Consider the following 19,300-nt stretch of genomic DNA (forward strand, 5'->3'; position numbering starts at 1 on the left):
GTGTTAAGGACCTTCCTAATTAATAACCCAGATTAAAACCTCTTGGCAATCAATTAAGATTAATGACAGAAGTCATTCCCTATCCCCCTACGCCCGCGTCTCGGGCTGTGAAAACCCTGGGTCGTGAAACTTTAATCCTGTTATCTGCTGCCTCCTCCATCTGAAAAGCCTCCAGATTAACACAGCAGACATTATCGAATTTACAAGCAGCCGCTCGGACAGCTGCCCTACTTTCGGCGGTTAATGGAAAGGGGACTAATCTGGTTAGGGGCGCGAGACTAGTTCATAAATCTGGAGGCCCAAGACAGTTAAAGCTGGCACGTCTCTCCTGGAGACCCGCGGCCGGAGGAACCTGCGGGGAGGCAGGCGAGCTGCCGGGGGCGCTGGGGCAGGGCTGTGCCCGCACTGGCCCCGGGGTCCGCGCTGTGCTGGGTGGCGTACGCGCTGCCCTCCCGTCACTGGCAGCCAGGCAGTGGCCAAACGCAGCTGGTTCCGCTGCAGCCCACTCCATAAAATAGATGTTTTGAGGCATCGAGAGAACAAGTTTGGTTTTTCCCCTTTTGAATCACGCCCAATGAAACCAACACTTTTTAACAAAAACTGCACCGCCGAACGAAACGTTTTCTTTTGAGTATAGCTTGGGGGCGGGGGGGAAGAACTGTAATGCTCTTTAGGGTGGCAGAGAAGGTGTTTGACAGCTGTAGCAAATTCTGTTCCACACAGAAAAGATTAACTTTTCTGTTCTTAATAGCCATTATCCCCATGCTGCCAGCAAAGGAATATTGGGGCAGAAAACACTGAAGAAACAGCGTAAGTTACTGTGATGTGCAGTGTATTTGCTGCATCTGAGGAGGCCTGAAGCACTCATCTTTCAGATGGCTGTTCGTAAACTAATAAAGACAGCAAGAACTCTTCTGGCTGCACGCTCTGGTGGCACTACTCAGTCTGAATAGGGGAATTTGAAATGAATACTCTTAACGTGTTTTCCGCTCCTTTCTGTAACAGGGAACTTATTAATTTTAACAATAATTATGGGTTTATTCTGGAAGTTTAAAGAAAACTTCAGCTCCAGTTTAGCTCGGAGGTCTATACAAATTCCCACTTGAAGAAATATCAGAAGGAATATATTGGCAGCAAACATTTAAGAAAAAGAGGTGCTCTAACCCCCTTCTTACGGTCGCCACCTCTAACCGGTGCCTGCCTAAACCCAACGCCGTGGGCTGAACGGTGCCACAACCTCAGTTAAAATCCTTGGACAGTCAGCTGGTTTAGCAAAGCACCCCAAAACTACCGTGGTTCATTCTTCATCGCCCCTTTCATTTAAAAAAGGAAAGAAAGTACAAATAGGAGTATGAACGCAGGGCAATGCATCATTTATAAATTATCCTGTTAGGGCAGAAAACAAAACATGGCTTTGAAAACAAAACCTCCTGCTGCGGACTCCGCTATGTTTGATGGGGGCCCTTCAAAAGAGTTCATGGCTTAACGGAGGCTGTTTACGTGGGGACTTCGATCTGTACCTGCTGTCCCCTGTCACTCCCCGGAAACTTGGCGGCAGATGTTGCAGCGTTGAGTTGTCTCTGAAGTGGCTCTCTGTCCTCATCTCCCCACCACAACAGAGTCAAACTATATTAGATCTCTTTATTTGTGCCTGAGGCATGTTTGGGAGCGCAGCTGTGTCCACCCCCACTCTACCTTTAGTGTTTCAGCCCCCGGGCGGCAAATGTGAGACCAAAACTGTTCTGCCACTCTTCACTACATCTGCTGACAGTCCCGCAGCCTCGCTGCAGGCTGCCCAGGACCTCTGCCTCCGCTTGCAACAGATGTCGGCAGCAACCTGCTCGCTCACACCTGTACAGCCTCCCAACCTCGCGGATTGCTGCCTGAAAAATTCATGACTCGAAGGACTTCCATCCACAATCAAAGCTCCTCGGCTCGACCGCGTGCCGCCTCAAACTGGGCCACCCTCGGCATTGTCTGGCAGCGTGGCCGAGGTGGGAGAGGAGAGAGAGAGAGGGAAGAGAAACCTCACTCTGCTTTGATACTTCATGCCTAAATTTCAATTACTTGATCAAGGACTTGAATTCAGCAGTGAATTGTTCTACAAACGGGAACTACCAAGTTCTTAAACAAGACAAGAAGGAAGACAAAACCAAACAGCTATGTGGCTGCTGTGTACCGTACCGGTGCTACCCGAGTAGGTATGTGCGTGCCTGTCTCGCTGTACGTACACGTGCCTGCTCATCCGTGCACCGACTTAAACCCAGCGGGTACAGCGTGGCATCTCCACCTTGCGAGTTATGAACAACTAAAAAGATGTAATCTTTTTTCCTAAGATATAAAATAACACGCCAGACAGAAGCTGCAGTCCTACAGTGTCGCAGCTCACACCTTAACAACCATTGGTTTAGATTTTATTCATCAGTGCAAATTCTGCTCCTTTTTTCAGTGGGGATACTGAAGATTAGTGGGGTACTTCTCTGTTTTTCATAAACCAAGACATTGGTCGGTGTCTTCCTGTCAAGTCCAGAGAAGGCGGATGCCTGACATCACAACGGCTCAGCAAAGCCTTCCCTGGACGGCAGGTTCTACCTACCTTCATGGCCAGAAATCCTCAAAACGGGGCCTGACTGACAATTTTTTTGCCTGTTCAGGCACCATTTCTTCTGCGTTCCTATTTACATTGAATTTACCTGGTAAACTGTACTGTACTGTGTAGTTTGTATACAGATTTGGTATTGTTCATTCTGCTACATGTAACGTGCATCATTCACGCAAACAGTAAGTAACTTGCCAGCAGGACAACTGGAATGGTAACACTAGCATTTGACCATGCTCCCTATTTCCAGCATTGCCCTTTGTCGCGCTTCCAACATTTGTCCTTGTCTTAATTAAAGCTCGCCTTCCCTTCTTTTAGAACAGTACCAAACTTCATCCCAGGGAAATAATCACAATACGGATTACTTCTCATTCTCTCAAAGGTAACTCCCTCCCTTTAATCCCTCTCATTTTTTATGTCATTTTATAGCATATGTTGCAAAAATAGCGTTCTGGCACAGTACTGCTTTGTGGTACGAGAGCATCTGGTCTGTCACGCCCTTCTGGGGCCGAGTTTCTGAGAGCCTTTGTAGCGGAGGCCACTTTTTCATGGGTCGTGAGTGGACTCAAAGAAAGGCTTGTCGGAGAAACAGGCTTCCTCACCTGTGTTTCTGTGAAAGTTGCCTTTGGCATGGAAGCGTAAAGCTTACTGAAGCAACTTGCATGAAAGTTACTGGTGGTCACTTACGTTTGATGTGGATTTGATATTCTGATTGCCAGACTCTACTCTTACAAATAGCTGGCTGTAAGAAGACTGGAGTATTTGTTACGGAGAGTTTACATTGAATGACGTGTGTGCTATGTTTTTGTTTTCCAGCTGAACACACACACGATACAGAATCCTTCACTCCGTTTTCAGGAGATCCGTGTTTCTGCAACATGCCTGTGCTGGTGTGATGCATCTTTTAATGCACTTTGTTTCCCCAAGACATTATTTTTCCTGTTGTGCCATCCTTTTGGCTGCAGTGCTTTCTTTGGTTAAGGTCAGAGAATTACCAGTGCAACGTGCCCCTCCTTCGCCTACCGCACCGGATACGCGCGCCACACACAAACCTCATCTCCTTGCTGCGGTCGCATCAACGAGACTCTGTCGTACTGTCTTCGCAACAGCGCCCACAGCGCATCGAGTCGACCCTGCGGCAGCAGAGCAACAGGACATTCAGTACAACAAAAACAGTCAGCAGCGAGCACAGCACACCTCCTAAGTTACGGTCCACGGAGTTCCATGGAGAAATTCACAGGCAGAACGGAGCACCGGTTCCTCACAGCCAGATACGCAAAGTATATACCTGGGCTGCGCTGCCCACCCCAGACAGCTGTGGTGCTGCTGGTTCCCGTCTGTGAGTGCCAGGTACTGCACCCACCGCCCCTGGGAGCCAAAGGGCTGTGACCCAACCCACGTCTGCTTCTCAGCGACCTAGAGGTAATACGGCCGTTTGCCAGTCTTTTGGGCTGCATCGCCACGTGCCCATCTGGAATTTCTCCCACATAAACGTGTGTGTTTTTGCAGCCTGTACGCAGCAAGTCCGCGCTCTCGGGAAGGCTGGGACCTGCTAGGCACGCGGCGTGCAGCTGGCTGGTGCTGCACAGTAAGTCCCACGCGTGGCGAAAGCTCAGGCTGCCGGTGCAGAACACGCACAGCAGTTCGGATGTGTGGCGGAAACATCCCGCTCCGCACGGGGGTGTGCGCACAACACATCTTCAGAGCTTTCTGGTGGTCAGAAAGGACTTACAAGGAGATGTGTCCGTGCTCCCAGCTAAACCTGCCTGTTCTCTGCTCTTACACATTGACAGCAAGCTATTTATGGATCCATCTTCAGTTTTTAAAATGATCTTGTTATCGGTTTGCGAGTGACCCATGGCATTTAGAGAAGAAAATGTCTTTATTTGCCATTTAATATGTTCCACTTGTTTGTCAGACTTTTTGCATTATACTGTTTTATATAATTTCTTGCTTTTCCTGGTTGGTAATGAGTGTGTATGTTTAAAGCTTTGTATAAACTGTGGAATTTTAGGCTTAATTAGATATACATTGAGACAGACCAAACGCCAACAAAGCCCCTGTAGATTTTAGTACTCTTACTGTATGATATGTCCCTTTTTTGGGAAGGATAACAGAACGTGGCAGTAATGATGAAGTACTGCATTTAGGGCTTTACACTGCTCCTGCCATTTGTCCTCAGCAGGTATTCACTTCGAGAACAGTACATGACGCTCGAATGGGAATACTTGAAAAATAATGTACAGTTCAGCATGCATAAGACTGGTAGGGCAGGCAAAATCCAGCCTTTAGTACAAAATTATATTGTACCGAAGACTAAAAAGATTACCTTAATTGGCGTATACCACTTCTCCTGAATGGCTGGTGAGGTAGGCTTTGGTTTACGTGGTTTAGGATGAAAAGGTTCTTCTGGTTCTTCTGGGAGTTTCACCACAGCATTTTTTGCTTTTTCTAATCTAGCCCCTTCTTCAGTGGATCCTTTATCGCCCCAGCGAACCTAAAGAAAGGCAGAGTTCAGACATAAATGCACTGTATGGAAAGGACAAGGACACAGTTGCGGATAACAAAAGTAGCTGAAAAAGTTTAACTTTGGAAAAAGTTCTATATAAACAAGCGGGGAGGTACTGAGGAAAACGTTCCCTCTTCTTTTTTGATGACAAGCATTCTTACTTGTACTTGTACTTAAATACATTTGTAAACACAAGTCTCTCGTAGCACAAAGTCAAGAGAAATACTGAAAGAAAAGTCTACCACGCATCACACAGGCTGTACAGGAGACAGGAAATCTGGGAAATCTTCTTTAATTAATGATGTAAAAATACCATTTCCAGTTCTGATTTATCCTAAAATACCAGCCTTCATCTGGCACCGATGGAAGCCTAGAATTTTGTCAGCCCAGATCTCCTACCACAGCGTGTTTGTTGAGAACGCCAGTTTAGATAGAAGGCCGTACTTGAGGAAGTTTTAGCAGAAGCTCCTTGGAACTGCTCAGGTTTTCAAGTAGTGCTGCAAGAAGACACACACTGGAGAAAGCACAGATGAAGCAGACTAACCTGCATAGTAAGTAAATGTAAAACACGTAGCAGTGTATATTTTATCACTGCCACAAGTATATAAAATATATACAAAGGGTTCAAAGGGAAAGGAAACCTGGATTATTGCTGTTGGTGAGACAATCACAGATTTCCACTGCCATAAAAGTCCCCCTAAGAGAGCCGATCTGTCCTGCTACAGCAGTCTCATTTCAGCTGCTGTGGGAAACACCCTGCAGCAATTTGAGCAAGGGTGTTGGCTGTGTTGTACAAAGAAACAAACCCGGGCAAGACTTTATCCTCCAAAAAGAGCATCTAAAACCTATGGCTGGAGCTTGAAAGTTCTTAGTAGAACTGGCCTGGATTATGTTCAGTGGAAGACTTTCTAAATTATGCCATCTGCTACAGTCTAGCCTGGAAGGAGGACCTGATCCACCTAAATCAGGCAATTAAATTCTGACATTATGTCTTGGGTAAATGTGACGTGCTGATGAGTCATGAAACCGTTACTGGAGAACAACTAACTGTTACTGCCGTCCCCCACCAACATGCTTGTTTTTTTCAGGGACCTCCTGACTGGAGATGTCAGGCATGAAAAGAGAAGAATCCAAGAAAAATTAGAGAAGACTGACCTTCCACCCTCAGGGAAAGAACTAAGAGCATTGCCGCACGCTGCTTGGTAGGTGTATGTCAGTTCTGTCTTGCTACCTGCCCATTCAAGCACTTGGAAAGTCGGTAGAAGAACGGGGTGGGCAACAACTCTCCCACTCCAAAGGGGCCCACCAGGAAAAAGAGATGCCCCTGGTCTGCTGCTTCCCGGAGGGAGGGCGAAGACTGCTCCAGGTCTTGCTAGGGACACTACAACGTGCCAGGATAACCGTGCCAGAGGATGGGAGGAGGAGGCAGCCTGACTTCTGCATACTCAGCAGCGCCGTGTGTAGAATGTGCTGATACGGAAAGTGAGGAAAATACGTAGGCGAGCCCAAGTCTAGCCCCCTTCAGAAAAATGAAATACCCTGGAGGAAAATCTTGTCATTTTATCACCACCACCAAGTGTTCTTTACCAATGCAGTCTCAGTGCAGAGAATGAGAGCAGTGAAGTATGACAGAGCTTAATTTGGTCTTTAAATACTGTAACTCACCTTGGTAAAATACAGACCATCATTTCTTAGGAGGGAGACTGTTCTGAACCTTTCTGTTATTTTGAACTTTACTGTTTGGCTTGCTTAGCGGTTTCTTTTTCTCGCTGGGGAAGCCTCTCTCTGCAATATTAGAATGGGCTTTCATGTCCAAGTAGGCCCTGCTGGGTCGTTAAAATGCATCTGTATCTTTCACTGTGATCAACGGTACTTTTACGGTGTTTTTTATGAGATGGTTAAAATGTATTTTAAACACTGTTAAAACCATTTAGAGGTAGATGGTGCATCCCTTACTGATAAAATGACCTTCTCCTTCAGATTAAAGCGACTTCACCCAGAAGAAACCAGAATTTGCGGAGTCTGACAACACAACTTTGGCATAAAAACTTACTGCCTGTAATGGGTGGGGTCTAGAAATGACATCATAAAACTTTAAAGCCATGCCAAAAGACAGATCGAGGAAGTGCGAACAACACTGGCTAAATTGCTCTGGACCGTCGCAGGGGGTGAAGCTGGTGGGGAAGGCAGGGGTGAATGTGTAACTGCCCCAAAAGGGAAGGCAGTAAGCGAAGAGAGGCAGGACAGGAGCGGTAAGCAGAAGTTTACTTGTTCATGCTCTCCTTTTCTCTGTGCAAGGAAGCTGCCAGAAGAACCAAGCTGCCAAAGAATGGCAGAAGAACTGAGCACAGAGAAACAACAAAAAATAGACAACTGCATTAGCACATGAACTGAAAACAGGGAAGAAAGGTCCATTACTAGTCCATCAAGTTTTTCGTTGGCCACAACAGACCACGTGTAACTGTCAGGTGAGGAATACCGTCCCTTTGGCTGGCTCACCTTCACCGTCCTGTTAGACTGGGTTTGTTTTCTCTCTCCTTTCCACACTTGCTCTGCCCTGATTCACCGAACAAACAACGTGCTCTCTTGAGCCAGGGAAAGGTAGGAGGCCTGGTGCCACTCTGTCCGCGCGGCCGGAATGGGCTGCTAAGCCAGCGATTCCCTCAGCACCGCCGGTTACAGCTCCAAATTCAAGCACCGAGGCGTTGCAGTGTGGCACCCAGCCCCGAAATTTGTTAGTACTCTGGGGTGCCAGGGGAAGACAGACACAGCTCCACAGAATGAGGTGCCTTTCAGGAGCCCGTGACTGTGTAGTCAGCAATTTCATTTGGTTTACGTCTTTAGCCCTTAGTCCTGCACAAAATTCCTAGCACAGAAGAAAAAGTTTTCTAACTTAACCATTACTTTCTGCTCTCTTCTTTGAAGAGGAAATACTGTATTTTTGCCATGTGATGAACATGCATTTCTTTATGGTACTGCTGTTACTTGTGTTCATGAGGTATCCATCAGTTTTCTGTTTAATCGCGCGAGATCCCATTTACAAACTGTAATGATTAAACCCTGGAGCCCCTCCTGGACCTCCTCTTGGGGGCTCATCATGGCTCCTGTTAGAAATCCAGGCTTGTCATTCTTTATGTTGGGAAGTATTTTCTAGTTTGCCTTGAAAAGCACTGCACGAAATGTTTCTTTTTCTAAAATCTGAAGCTCTTCTAAATTAGCAATTCTGAACTGCTGAAGGAAGCACGTATAAACAACACTTTTTGTTGTGCTTGTGCTGTTGTGCAAAACAAGCTTTAAACTTGCATGTTCTACTGCCGCATTTAAAAAGAACTCAAGCAAAGCTGATTCCTAGGCCAATACCTTTAAAGTTTCATCAAGATACATCAGTATGGCCTGGGTGGGTATTTCAGAGAGAGAGTGTTTCCAAGACCAAAGTTAAAAACTGCAGCAAACTGCTTTGCAGATTCCACAAAGGCTGACTTGACTATGAAATCTGACATAAGGACGTGCCCATAAGGATGCACACTTTTCATTCTGTTTTAATTAACATGATGCTATCGTGTCTCTTCAAAGACAGGCACTGTTGTCGCTGTGAGTTCCTTTGGGATCAGGCCTCTCCTTAGCATCACCATTGTCAGCGCATTTGGCTGGCCCACAGTTGGAGGACTTATGTTTCACTGTAATTTCTTCCAAAACATTCAGAAAAGGCTCTCACTCCTTCTTTCTCATTAGCTTGATGGAAAGAGCATGTCTTTAGGCAGCTATTTAAAGTTCCAGTCAAACGGAACTACTGAAAGCTGTTCTTTCATAGGCAAGGTCAAAATGGTTGGATACAGTAAAAAATTTTACAAGGCTTACGTCACTGGGAAGGAAGAACACATTATGCCCTTGTATTTTCAGTACACTTTAAAAGTCTTCGTTTCCAGCATTTGCAGCCTGAGAGAGCTTGTGTTTTAGGGAATTGGCATTTCCATATCGTACAAACCTCCATCCTTTTAATTCCTCCAACTCCTCGTCCACCGTAGTAGGAAGCATCCACCGTGGGCCATTTCTTTGTAGGCAAGGGCTCTTGTTCTTCTTCCTGTCAATAAATTCAAATAACATTTACTTCAAAAAGATACTCTTTTTTTCCCTAAGGGTCTTTTTAGTATATTTCAGTAGAGTTCAGAGAGAGCAAGTTTTCCCATGTTAGGTGTGAAAGATCAGATATTTAGGTTCCCCAAGCATATACCAATTCCCAAACAAAATCTGGTCACGTTTGGAAATATTTTTAATGTTTTGCATGAGAAGAGCACTGGTGGTGACCATTAGGGAAGTCCAGATGGGGAATCTCACTGTGGATTCTACTGACAGTCACTCATTTGCCTCATCCTTTTCCTTTCCACTAATACAAATAAGTAAAACACACACAAAGAAAAGGATCTGCAGTGGCTTCTTCTGCAGAAAATACAATGCCTTTAAAGAGCCAGATCATCAGCCCTACTCATTTGGATTCAGCAGACGGCGTTCAGCAGATCTGCACATAAAGGTTACGCAGCCGATCGCAGTTTCCCAAGCCAACCTTTGTCAAACTCGCTCTTGGCTGCCTCAGCTCAATGAAGTGTGCCTTATCGTGGACTCAACTGTCAGAGTACACGTGAGTACGCTCAAGCAATTGGCTAAATCAGGACCAAGGGGCAAAGATACTGCAGACACCAGAAGGTCCTCTGGTGCGTCCTTATCCAAAAGAGGGAGAGAAATTCCCTTATAAGGGTTCTTCAGTGTCTGGAACGCCAAAGCTGTGGGAAAATGCTGTTTAAGTCAGATGTGAATCTTTAGGCTGTTATACAAGAGCTTCTCAGTCTTTCTGCTTTCACTGCAGAATGGGAAAAATAATATTCAGCTATCTTGGGATAAAGCCCCTGCGTATTTCTGAGGATTTGGGCTTAATTCATGCCACACTGAGAGGACTGAGACAGAGCAGAGATCTGGACTTTGGCCATCCTGCTCTCAGCTTAAGGCTTCCCATGGGACAGCTCTTTCTCCCTCAGCCGCTCGGACAAAGAGACGGGTTCGCAGAAGAGAGGAAAGCGCAGAGGAGGGGCATTGTGTAACCAGTGTGACGAGCAGAGCACCATCACACCCTACCTCTTTTGGAGGCGGCGGAGGCGGAGGGGGATCTTTGATGACCTGAAAGAGACAAACATATAAAAGCATAAGGAATTGCACTGGCAGCATCCAAAAGCAAACAGAAAATTTTAAGAGTGAACTGTTTCCATCCGAGTCCCCCACATCTGCGTGCAAACTGGCAACCGCTGCTGCCAAGTCCCTTGGGTATCGATTATCAAGGCCTTCTGGAAATTAACACCATCCGTCTAATAGAAAATAACATCAATTGACTGGCAGACACTCTTTGGGCAGACGCGTCTGCCACTTTACTTCCTGACCGGATAAGACGCAGTCATTCTAAGTAATAGCCAGTGATGAAACCCTATGGATTTAATTAGCAAGCCCGGGAGGAAAAGCATCCCAAGGTCTATATGAGGTCTTGCATAATCTTGGGCCAAGATGCCTGCTTCCTTGTGCCATGCTGTTGGATAATTTCTGGCCCGATGACAAGCGTGAAGTCCTTCTGGTAGCTCAGGCTTCACCTCTAGACGTCCAGATCGTTTCCGCAGATCTCACATTTCAGATCTAATAATTTAAGTATGTGGCTCCTTGACTGTTCAGTGCGGAGTGCCTGCAAGCGGGAATCACGTTCACAGGGCTTCTTAAACTGCTCCTGGGTAAGGCCCGCTCTTAGCATAATTCACTTACACCTCTATTTAAACCTCGACCTACAGTTTCTTCCTGTTCCCCTTCTCACGTACATGTGGTAAACCTCAGGGAGTTCCTCGGTACTGACGGGAATCCACTGAACGGTACGGGAAAGGGAAGAGGAAGGCGGCGGCCCTCTTAAATGATTAAGATGAAAACTGAATGCACATCCATTCTTCCACAAGAAAAGCGGGTTTGTAACCTAAAAAGAAGAACTTCCGTGGTATCAAGTAATTTTTTGTCCTTGCATATTGTATAGAAATGACTAAAAAATACCCCATGAACATAAAGGAGTCTGTTTCTGCTGTGCCTTAGCATTATACAAATGTAACCAAAATGGTCTGTGATGACAAACATCTAGATCTCCTAATACAGGACTCAGTACCTTGACTGAAATATGTCTTATTTTATTCACTCTGTGCTATTAATTATAGTACTTTCATTTACTCTTCCTTTAGCTATAAATAATGTCACTACACAGATGAATGGCAAGTATTATGGAGAGGTTTCCTTCTTGATACACGTTTCAAGTCACCGTTCCACCAAGATAGTGACTAGTTACTACCGAAACAAGCTATGGAATTTTAGCACTGGACACAGGAGTTGTATGAAATTAAGAGATCATTGTGGCAGCCTTGGAAACGTTCTTCCACAGCCCTTCAGGTGTCAGACACTGAACTGTTCGTCAAGCAAGCTCAGAGTACTTTGAGTGAATTGCAAAGCCATCTGTGGATTTTAACCAGGCATCGCTTTGCTGCTATGATGTTCCGAAAGCATGCTAGAAGTTACTTGTCTTTAAATCTTTGGAATTACTGCCCTCACTTTACAAGAAACACCACAGAGGGATCATGGGACGATGCTGAGCAAGATTTTCAAATGAAGATATTTCCTTCTCACTGAAAGCAATTAACAGACTGGAAACGGTAAAACGGTACTTTCAATATATTAAGGGTCACCTTATCTTATTTAATCCCCATTCCTATTTCCCTTTTGCCTGTCTCTAATGATTATCTCAAAAAAACGTATTTTCCTGCCAAAACTGCAAGCTGTACAGGGGGGAAAGGCCTGGCTAGGTTGCGGATTTATGCAAATACGTATTAAGCGCTATCATCACTCCGCTTTCTGTCGTTCGACAATTCTTACGTCTTGCAATTTCTCCTGAGCAAAGAAAACTTTGCAGAGTAAACTTCTTTGTGACGCATGCCAAAGTTTGCTTGGGCCCTACGCCTGTTGGTATTCCTATATGTATTCCTAATATTTATCAATATTCCTATATTCCTATATGCAGAATCAAATTTTCTACCCCAGTAAATCAAGAAAAACTCTGGTTTTTGGACCTCAGTGGGCTTCAAAAGTCATGAGTCAACGACAGGTTTTGTTTGACTCGTTTGACTCCCTGAGCAAAGGATCTAATCCTATGCCAGCTGCTAAACTCCCTCAAGTTGTAGGGTAAACTTGATTTGAAGCTAACCAATACACTAATTAGCTGCTATTTCTAATAGCTTCACAAAATGAAACTTGTTTTAAATGTGACAGTGGTGTGAGAAAATAATCTGCTTTGAGTAGCAGATACTCACCCCTGCTGACAGAAGTGGAATGTAAATGCCTGCAGCCTTATGTTTGCACAGGCTCCTCACACTCACGCTCTCTCACACACGCGCGCACACACCAAGATTATTTTCAGGCTTGTGTGATAGTTCGAGTGAAGTCAGTGGAAAGCCATTTTTTAAAAAGAGAAATCTGAGGGACCCATGCAGCTTTGGCACAAAACAATGCAAATGCAGCATGAAACTGCGCGTACTGAAGAGCGTAATATTGCAAATTAACTTTTCCGGGATTTGAGATGCAGATTGTTTAAATACGGAAGACTCTGAATAATGCCGCTGTCTTATTAACCCCATGTAGAGATGGATTACTTCCTAATTTTGTTTTGTTTTGTTTTATTATCATCATCATCAGGCAAGGCTGCATCTTACTTATTTAGTTGCAAAGAATGAAGACTTGAGTTTGGAGGAGAGCCGATTTCTTACCAAAAAAAAAAAGAAAGAAAAAAAGTTAGTTGCTTCAGGCAACAGTCCCTTTGATCTGCTCATTAACACTTTTCAAATGTTCGCGTGATGTGGGCATTAGGAAATGTCAGCACCAGAGCCTGAAGCCAGCTTGATGCGATCATATGTTCCGATATTGAGGGAAGAGTGAAAGAACTGTCAACAGTGAACTGCCTTTAAAAAAAGGGGTGGGGGGAGGAAGAGAAGGAGAAAGGAGTCCCCCTGCCCCGGTCTGTAAGTGTGCACGGGCCTCAGCGCCAGGAACGCTGTCAGAGGGGGTCCCAGCGAGGACGGAGCGGAGTGCCCCAACCACCTGAAGCCCTGCCTGCAGGCAGTCGAGATGAGGCGCTCGCGTGGCTCTGGATGCTCATTCCGCCCTGTCCACAACACCTTCTGCCCCTCTCTCTCTCTCATATGCTTCATTCTGGAGGGCTGCTCCTTTCCTCCTTGCTCCTCTTCTTTGTCCCGTGAAACCAGGCGCTCCACTCGCCAGGAGCAGACTCAGCGGCAGGGACGAGGAGGTCCCATAACGTGCCGCTCTCGTCAAGGACACTGGCACCACAGCCCAAAACCAGGCAGCCACAAGTGGCCATAACGTGTACCGTGCGAACCTCGGGTGCGGGAGAGAGGGAAAAGAATGGAGGCACAGTGTAATGATCTGGGGAAACGGGACAGCAAAACAAAAAGAAAGGAACAGCCAGAATTTGGTAATAGGTTCAGTGCAACGGTAAGTGGTTTGGGAACTCAGTATCATTGTAGCAGTGAGTCCTAAATGTTAGAGGACTCCATACTCCCTATGTTTTCTTTTTAAAGAAAGAAAGAATATCCATGAGAGGTGTGAGGAAACAACAGAGGGCACTAATATTTAAAGTGCCATGGTTTTATTGCTCCCATAGAAGTCAGGCTGCTTTTTAGTGAAAACTTACCAATCTGCAGCTCAAGACTTCCCTAGAAATAGCCAATCACTCCTGTACCAAACGCTGTCTCCAGCAAAGACGCTCAGGGTACGTTCCTATCCCTTAGTAAACATCAGGGAGGAACAGGCTTAAGCACGAGGTAAATGAGAACCAAGGGGCAATTTCTCGCAGCTCGGTGCAGCTGTTTGTGGAGACGTAGCTCCCAGACAGAACCCTGCCCTAATGCCACCGTGCACCTTCGGCACTCCAGGTGATATCTTTGCTCTGCAATTCATTATAGAGGGCATCTGTTTTAGTTAATCGGGTCCTGCCGTAGCTGTCCCTCCACAGCTCTGCACGGCGTGTTGAAGTACGCCTGTAAACTGAACTCCTTTCACTTAGAAGAGGCATCCCATGTGTAAACCCCATGCTGAACAAAACCCCATCCGCTTGGCAAACCACAAAAACTGCACGCGCGACTGAGTATCATGTCACCGACTGCGCTTCCAACTGGGAAAGACCGATTCCGGGCTAAGGTAAATTAGAGATGCGTGGATTACATTCTGACAGTCATATTCAGCTGGTGACAAAAACCAGAGTTTTAGTGAGCTAACTCGTTCTGAGGGCTCTGACAAACTGAAGAAACATTAGGTTTCCTGATACCAGTCAACTCAAAAGGAAGTGTGTTTGTCTTGAAAAAAAAAAAAAACAAAAAAAACCAAACCAAACCGAAGAACTTGAGCAGTCACGAAAAGGACAAAAGAAAATAAGCCGCTTTCAGAAAAGCAGCTCTTGAGAAAGGATACGATGATCCCTCTCAACAACTATGAACGAGTGGTGAAACGGCGCACTCCGAAGTCTGTAATTAGCTGACAGGAGACACTGGAAAAAAAAGTCACTTGGCTTCACTTAAGGATTTAAATCTTATTTTATACGCGTATTTTTAAAATAACTATACTTTGAAACACAAAATATTTGCTTTTTTACCCACATAAGTGTGCTGCAATGTTATTTCCTTCATGTCCTCCACCTCCCTCTCAGCCTGCCCCAGATGGCAGCTCTACGTGAAATGCCGAGCTGGAGCCGCCTTCTCCGGACAGAAAGTGTAGACACTAAGAAGTGGGAAGACGGTCTATGAACCAAGGTTAGCCAATTATTTTAAAATGAGAAAATAGGAAGCTTTTCCTTTTCCACAGGAAGGCTCCCGATATAAAATCAAGTTGAAGTAAAATGGCTAACAGACAACCTCCCTGGATTTCTGATGGCACTGTCCTGTGCAGAATGAGGCAGAAGAGAGAGTTTTTGTCAGAGGAGAACTCGTAGGTCTTGCCTCAGAAACCCCAGCCCACGAGGATGCAGATGGTGGCTGAGGACCTGTTGCCCTAGGGCAGCCTGGGGCCTGAAGGACTACGGAAACGCTTTTGGTTCCGTGGCTTCGGCATGGACAGGCGAGAAGGGCAGTTCCTCTGCTGCCCAGGTCCCACAGGCCCAAGAGAAGACGAGGAATACAGTAACAGCCTGGAAGCGACCTCCACTTCCCAACTCCTCAGCGCTGTCGTGGAACTGGATGAATAACAACCGTCACCGATTTAAAAACCCCAACACGCAAGGAGATGGAGGAGCGTTAGTGAAACAGCACTGCTGACTGCTGCCAGAAGGATAAAGAGGGCACTCGGATGAAAAGAGATACAATGGGTCCAAGGGATTATTACGACACTAAGGGATTTCCAACTTGAGAGCCCATAATGGACTACAAATACCAATTTTAGTGACAGTACTTTTAAAATAGTCCTTCATCTCAGGATAACATCTGCATACTATTACGGCCAACAACTTGCAAATAATAGAGAAGGCTTTTATCAAAGATATCACAGAAATATAACACGTGCTCGCTCAGCAGCCAGACGCACTGCTAAGAGCACAGTCCACGGTGTTGAAGCTGGTCTTGTCTTCCATTTATTGCGTATCACGAATGAAAGAAAACTCCCTCTACAGACGGCTTACGTCGCATGTAGCACTGCTGTTACTTAACCCATTTCCTACGGTATCCGTGTTTCCCAGCACGGTCTATAATCGTGAGTCACACACTCAATGACTTTTTCCAGTAAGTCTTTACTCACCACTTTGCAGCAGAGGGGCCAGAACCACCAGAGCAGACCGAGTGCCACTAACAGTAACAGCACAAGAACAGCGATGAGCGCCGCCACTCCACTAGACTGCGAAGAGAGCAGAAAGACGGCGTCAGTGGATGTTGCCAATAACTGCTGCCTGCTTTCCCCACTCGCCCCAAACCAGCTTCCTACTGACTGATACAGATCCCAAACAGTGATCCGTCGCATCCTGCTACTCCCAATGGAGAAATTCCTCACAAAGGATCAAGAAGAGGGTCTCAGCCAAATTCGTGTTTGGCACAAGTGCAGTCCCACCCTCCCTGGGAAGCCTCCTCAGCTCCACGAGTGATGTGGAAGGTAAGCTACGATGCTTCAACAGGAGCTGCCTATCACAACGAATGATGCGTCAACACGAACGTGGGGGAGGAGGTGGTAAAACGCTATTCATGTTTCTCATTCCCTACATAGTCTGGGGGAATTCCCTACATATTGCACTGCAGTCAGTGGATTCGTTCCGATGTAAAACTGATATGCTTGAGATAAGAACAAGGCCCAACTTGAAGAAAATAAAGGGTACGTTGACTGCTAAGAAACGGGCTGTTGGACGCAAACAGGTGAAGTCTCTTCCTAAGTCTGTGGATGAAAGGTGCCTTTCTCCTCCCACGAGGGCACAGGTCTGTACGGACTGTGGCTGGGTGGAATTTTGAGGAATCTCTACTAACAATACATATATAAGAAATGAATCTCCCACCACCTCAAACCCACATCCTGTAGGTGCTTTTATTCTTACAGCTGATGTTCTGTGCTGGTTTAGAACAACACTGAGAAAAACGCAACGGTGACCTTATGAAAATAGACGTTATTGAGGCTTCAGCTGAGGAAAAAGGAAGGGACGGAAACCCAGGGAATCACTGAGGCTGGAGCAAAGCGTAATTCTGTCCAAGTGAGACAAGTCATGCTAGAGGTACGCGCCGTTGCAAACGCAGCTGTAGGTGCAGCGAGGCGTATGCATTTACGAGGAACAGGTAGGATGCGTGCCTCGTGCCTCCGTGCAGCGTATTGTTTGTTTGTTTCCACGGCAGCGACGTGCGTGTGCTAGGGGAGGCTGTAGTTGTAACTCTAACATAGCGAGTAGCCATCAGCTGCTCAGCTATCACAATTAGTGGAACAATTCTAGCAGTGACCCATTTCTTGCAGTTGCCCATCTGCTACTATGGAAACAGCAGTTCTCCTTGTATGGAGCCGTCTCTGCTGCAACATGTATGAAAGGCGGAAAAAAAAAAAAAAAAAAAAAAAAAAAAAAAAGGACGATCAGAAGTGCAACAGTTTTTCCTGTCAATACACATCTGTACTCATTCTGTTTCCTGTTAGTGACAACTTCTGACCACAGAGACGCACTGTTCGAGTACAGCAGAGGGAAGACAGCCGTACCCAGCAATCTGCTGTGATTTGCTTTGCATCGATGCCTTGTTTTTACCTATCTGTGCAATCTTAGCAATTTTTAAGAGGACATGGGGACGGACTTAACATGTGCTGCTTTCGCTGAAAGGACGAAGACAGAGAGAAAAGCAGTTTGCTGTTGGTCCCCAGCATCCTCCTGTGACTGTGCTGTCCTTGCGTCACCGTCTGAGCGGCTCTTCAGCACGCCGTGCTGCAAGCCTGAAATGCTTCCCAATGAGAATGAGGCCTTAACCAGAGAAACATCGTTCGGGGAATGTGTGTTTCTTCGGCTCTCCATTTATTCAGGCGTTCTTCCTGAAACTGAAGGGCTGAACTGATTTCTATGGTTACCCCAAGTATTTAGTTTTTAAATGAAGAGAAGAAAAATGTCATTTTTTCTCTTCAAAGACAATTACCTACAAGCGATAAAAATACTGTTGGAAAAATACACGCTGATGCGCAGAAGGTACTGTTCTGTATGCTTCTATGCCTGACAGGAAAGCTGTGCTAAAGTCACACTTTAAATGAGACAAATTTATAGAAACATGGTATCCACGCGCAGCACATTTTCAGAACCTCCTGTCTAATTGCAAAAATTTTAACTGTCCCGCCTATGTAATACAGAAGGCAGAAGAAATTAATGGAGAGCAGAAATAGGAGGTTAGGAATTTTATATATTAAGTTAGAAAAGTCACTGACTGCGTAAGTACGTGGTTTATCCTAGAAGCCGGTTGTAACTCTTTTCCATAAGGCTGGTATTCTGTAAGATAGCAGGACGTTCACACTGCGTAACCCTAGGCGCACCTCAGGCCCTCCAGCCTGTGTTTGACAAAGGCTGTCTCCCTAATTAACAGCGCTGAGAGCCTGCACTGCTTACTCCGGCACCAAAATCAGGTACGTGAAGCGACGTAGCGTCAGCATCCTCCTGTGGGATTGTAACCACCTTCCCTTCGCAGGCTGGAGTCCGAGGTCCAGCCTGCTGCCACGATCCGCTGGGTGGGACCGGGCTGGAACGGGACGTAGGCGGCTGTGGCACACCGGGCTCTCCGGACACAATTCACTGTGTAGTGAGCAGGTCTCTGAGGGCAGGGAAGCATCCCAGTATTTCAAAAGGCATAGCTGCACGCTGTGCTGAAGCAAGCTGTTGTAATGCTTTTAGCAAACTACAGTTCACAAGCTATAGAAAAATATAAGCCCCGCAGAGTCACGGAACACACAGACACTGCTTGGATGCCAGGGCAGAGCCGGCTGAGGTGGCCTAGGAGAGGAGGAGAATTCCAGGGCTTTCCCTCTCCATACCGTCCTGCATGTGCCCTACGTCAGCAGCCCCTGCAGCAGCAACGGGAGGAGGAGCCCTTGTAACAGAGCCTATGTCAGAAAGCAAAGGTACATCTCCAAACCTGCCACCTAAGAGATGGCTTTTGTGTGTCATTAGGCAGCCTGGCATGATACATACAGCAATACTTCACTGAAGTGCTGCAGAAAAGATCTTCCTAAAATAAAGCTGTTTCCCACCTTAATGGGAAGAATTAAGGGATTTGTTTTATATAACTGCAGAAAAATACCTTGTCTGTAACCCCAGGCACAATTCATCAGGGTATTCAAAACAGCTGAAAACTCTTTGCTGCGTGTAGTGGTGTTATAAAACAGATTCTAAGCGTGTCTCAAAATACGGAGAAAGCGACTTAGGACATATATGTATATATGTATATGTATGTACCTACTTATTAAGAAATGATGTATCGTTAAATGATGTATATTCTGTGTGTGTCTGCACAGGTGTATTTTTCAGTTAGGCGGATCTGTGCATTCCAGACATCCACCGGGACCTGCCACGCACTGAGGTTCTCTGCAGCAAGAGGTTTCAGGATTTTACATTGAAGGATGTTAGCCATTTACTT

At 45.9% G+C, this 19,300-nt stretch overlaps 1 protein-coding gene and 1 long non-coding RNA gene across 3 annotated transcripts in view; one reads left to right on the top strand and one right to left on the bottom strand.

Annotated features, from left to right (window-relative positions):
* The window catches only part of ANTXR2 (ANTXR cell adhesion molecule 2), a 101,647-nt gene that overhangs the window by 29,866 nt on the left and 52,481 nt on the right, over positions 1 to 19,300 (bottom strand). The window contains exons 12-16 of the mRNA XM_063335378.1: positions 15,969 to 16,064; positions 10,236 to 10,277; positions 9,094 to 9,189; positions 4,929 to 5,096; positions 3,652 to 3,732 (exon numbers count right to left, since the gene is read on the bottom strand). Coding sequence (XP_063191448.1) covers positions 3,652 to 3,732; positions 4,929 to 5,096; positions 9,094 to 9,189; positions 10,236 to 10,277; positions 15,969 to 16,064 — 483 coding nt within the window. The remainder of the gene's footprint in view (positions 1 to 3,651; positions 3,733 to 4,928; positions 5,097 to 9,093; positions 9,190 to 10,235; positions 10,278 to 15,968; positions 16,065 to 19,300) is intronic.
* On the top strand, positions 5,105 to 19,298 carry LOC134515874 (uncharacterized). 2 transcript variants are annotated; one of them, XR_010071137.1, is made up of 5 exons: positions 5,105 to 5,659; positions 6,197 to 6,310; positions 7,089 to 7,576; positions 11,363 to 13,679; positions 19,179 to 19,298. It is a non-coding gene; the product is annotated as an uncharacterized LOC134515874 (long non-coding RNA). The 2 variants fall into 2 exon arrangements; XR_010071136.1 differs by lacking the exon at positions 19,179 to 19,298 and having other exon boundaries at positions 11,363 to 15,959.

Source organism: Chroicocephalus ridibundus, chromosome 5 (assembly GCF_963924245.1).
Source record: "Chroicocephalus ridibundus chromosome 5, bChrRid1.1, whole genome shotgun sequence".
Lineage (NCBI taxonomy): Eukaryota > Metazoa > Chordata > Aves > Charadriiformes > Laridae > Chroicocephalus > Chroicocephalus ridibundus.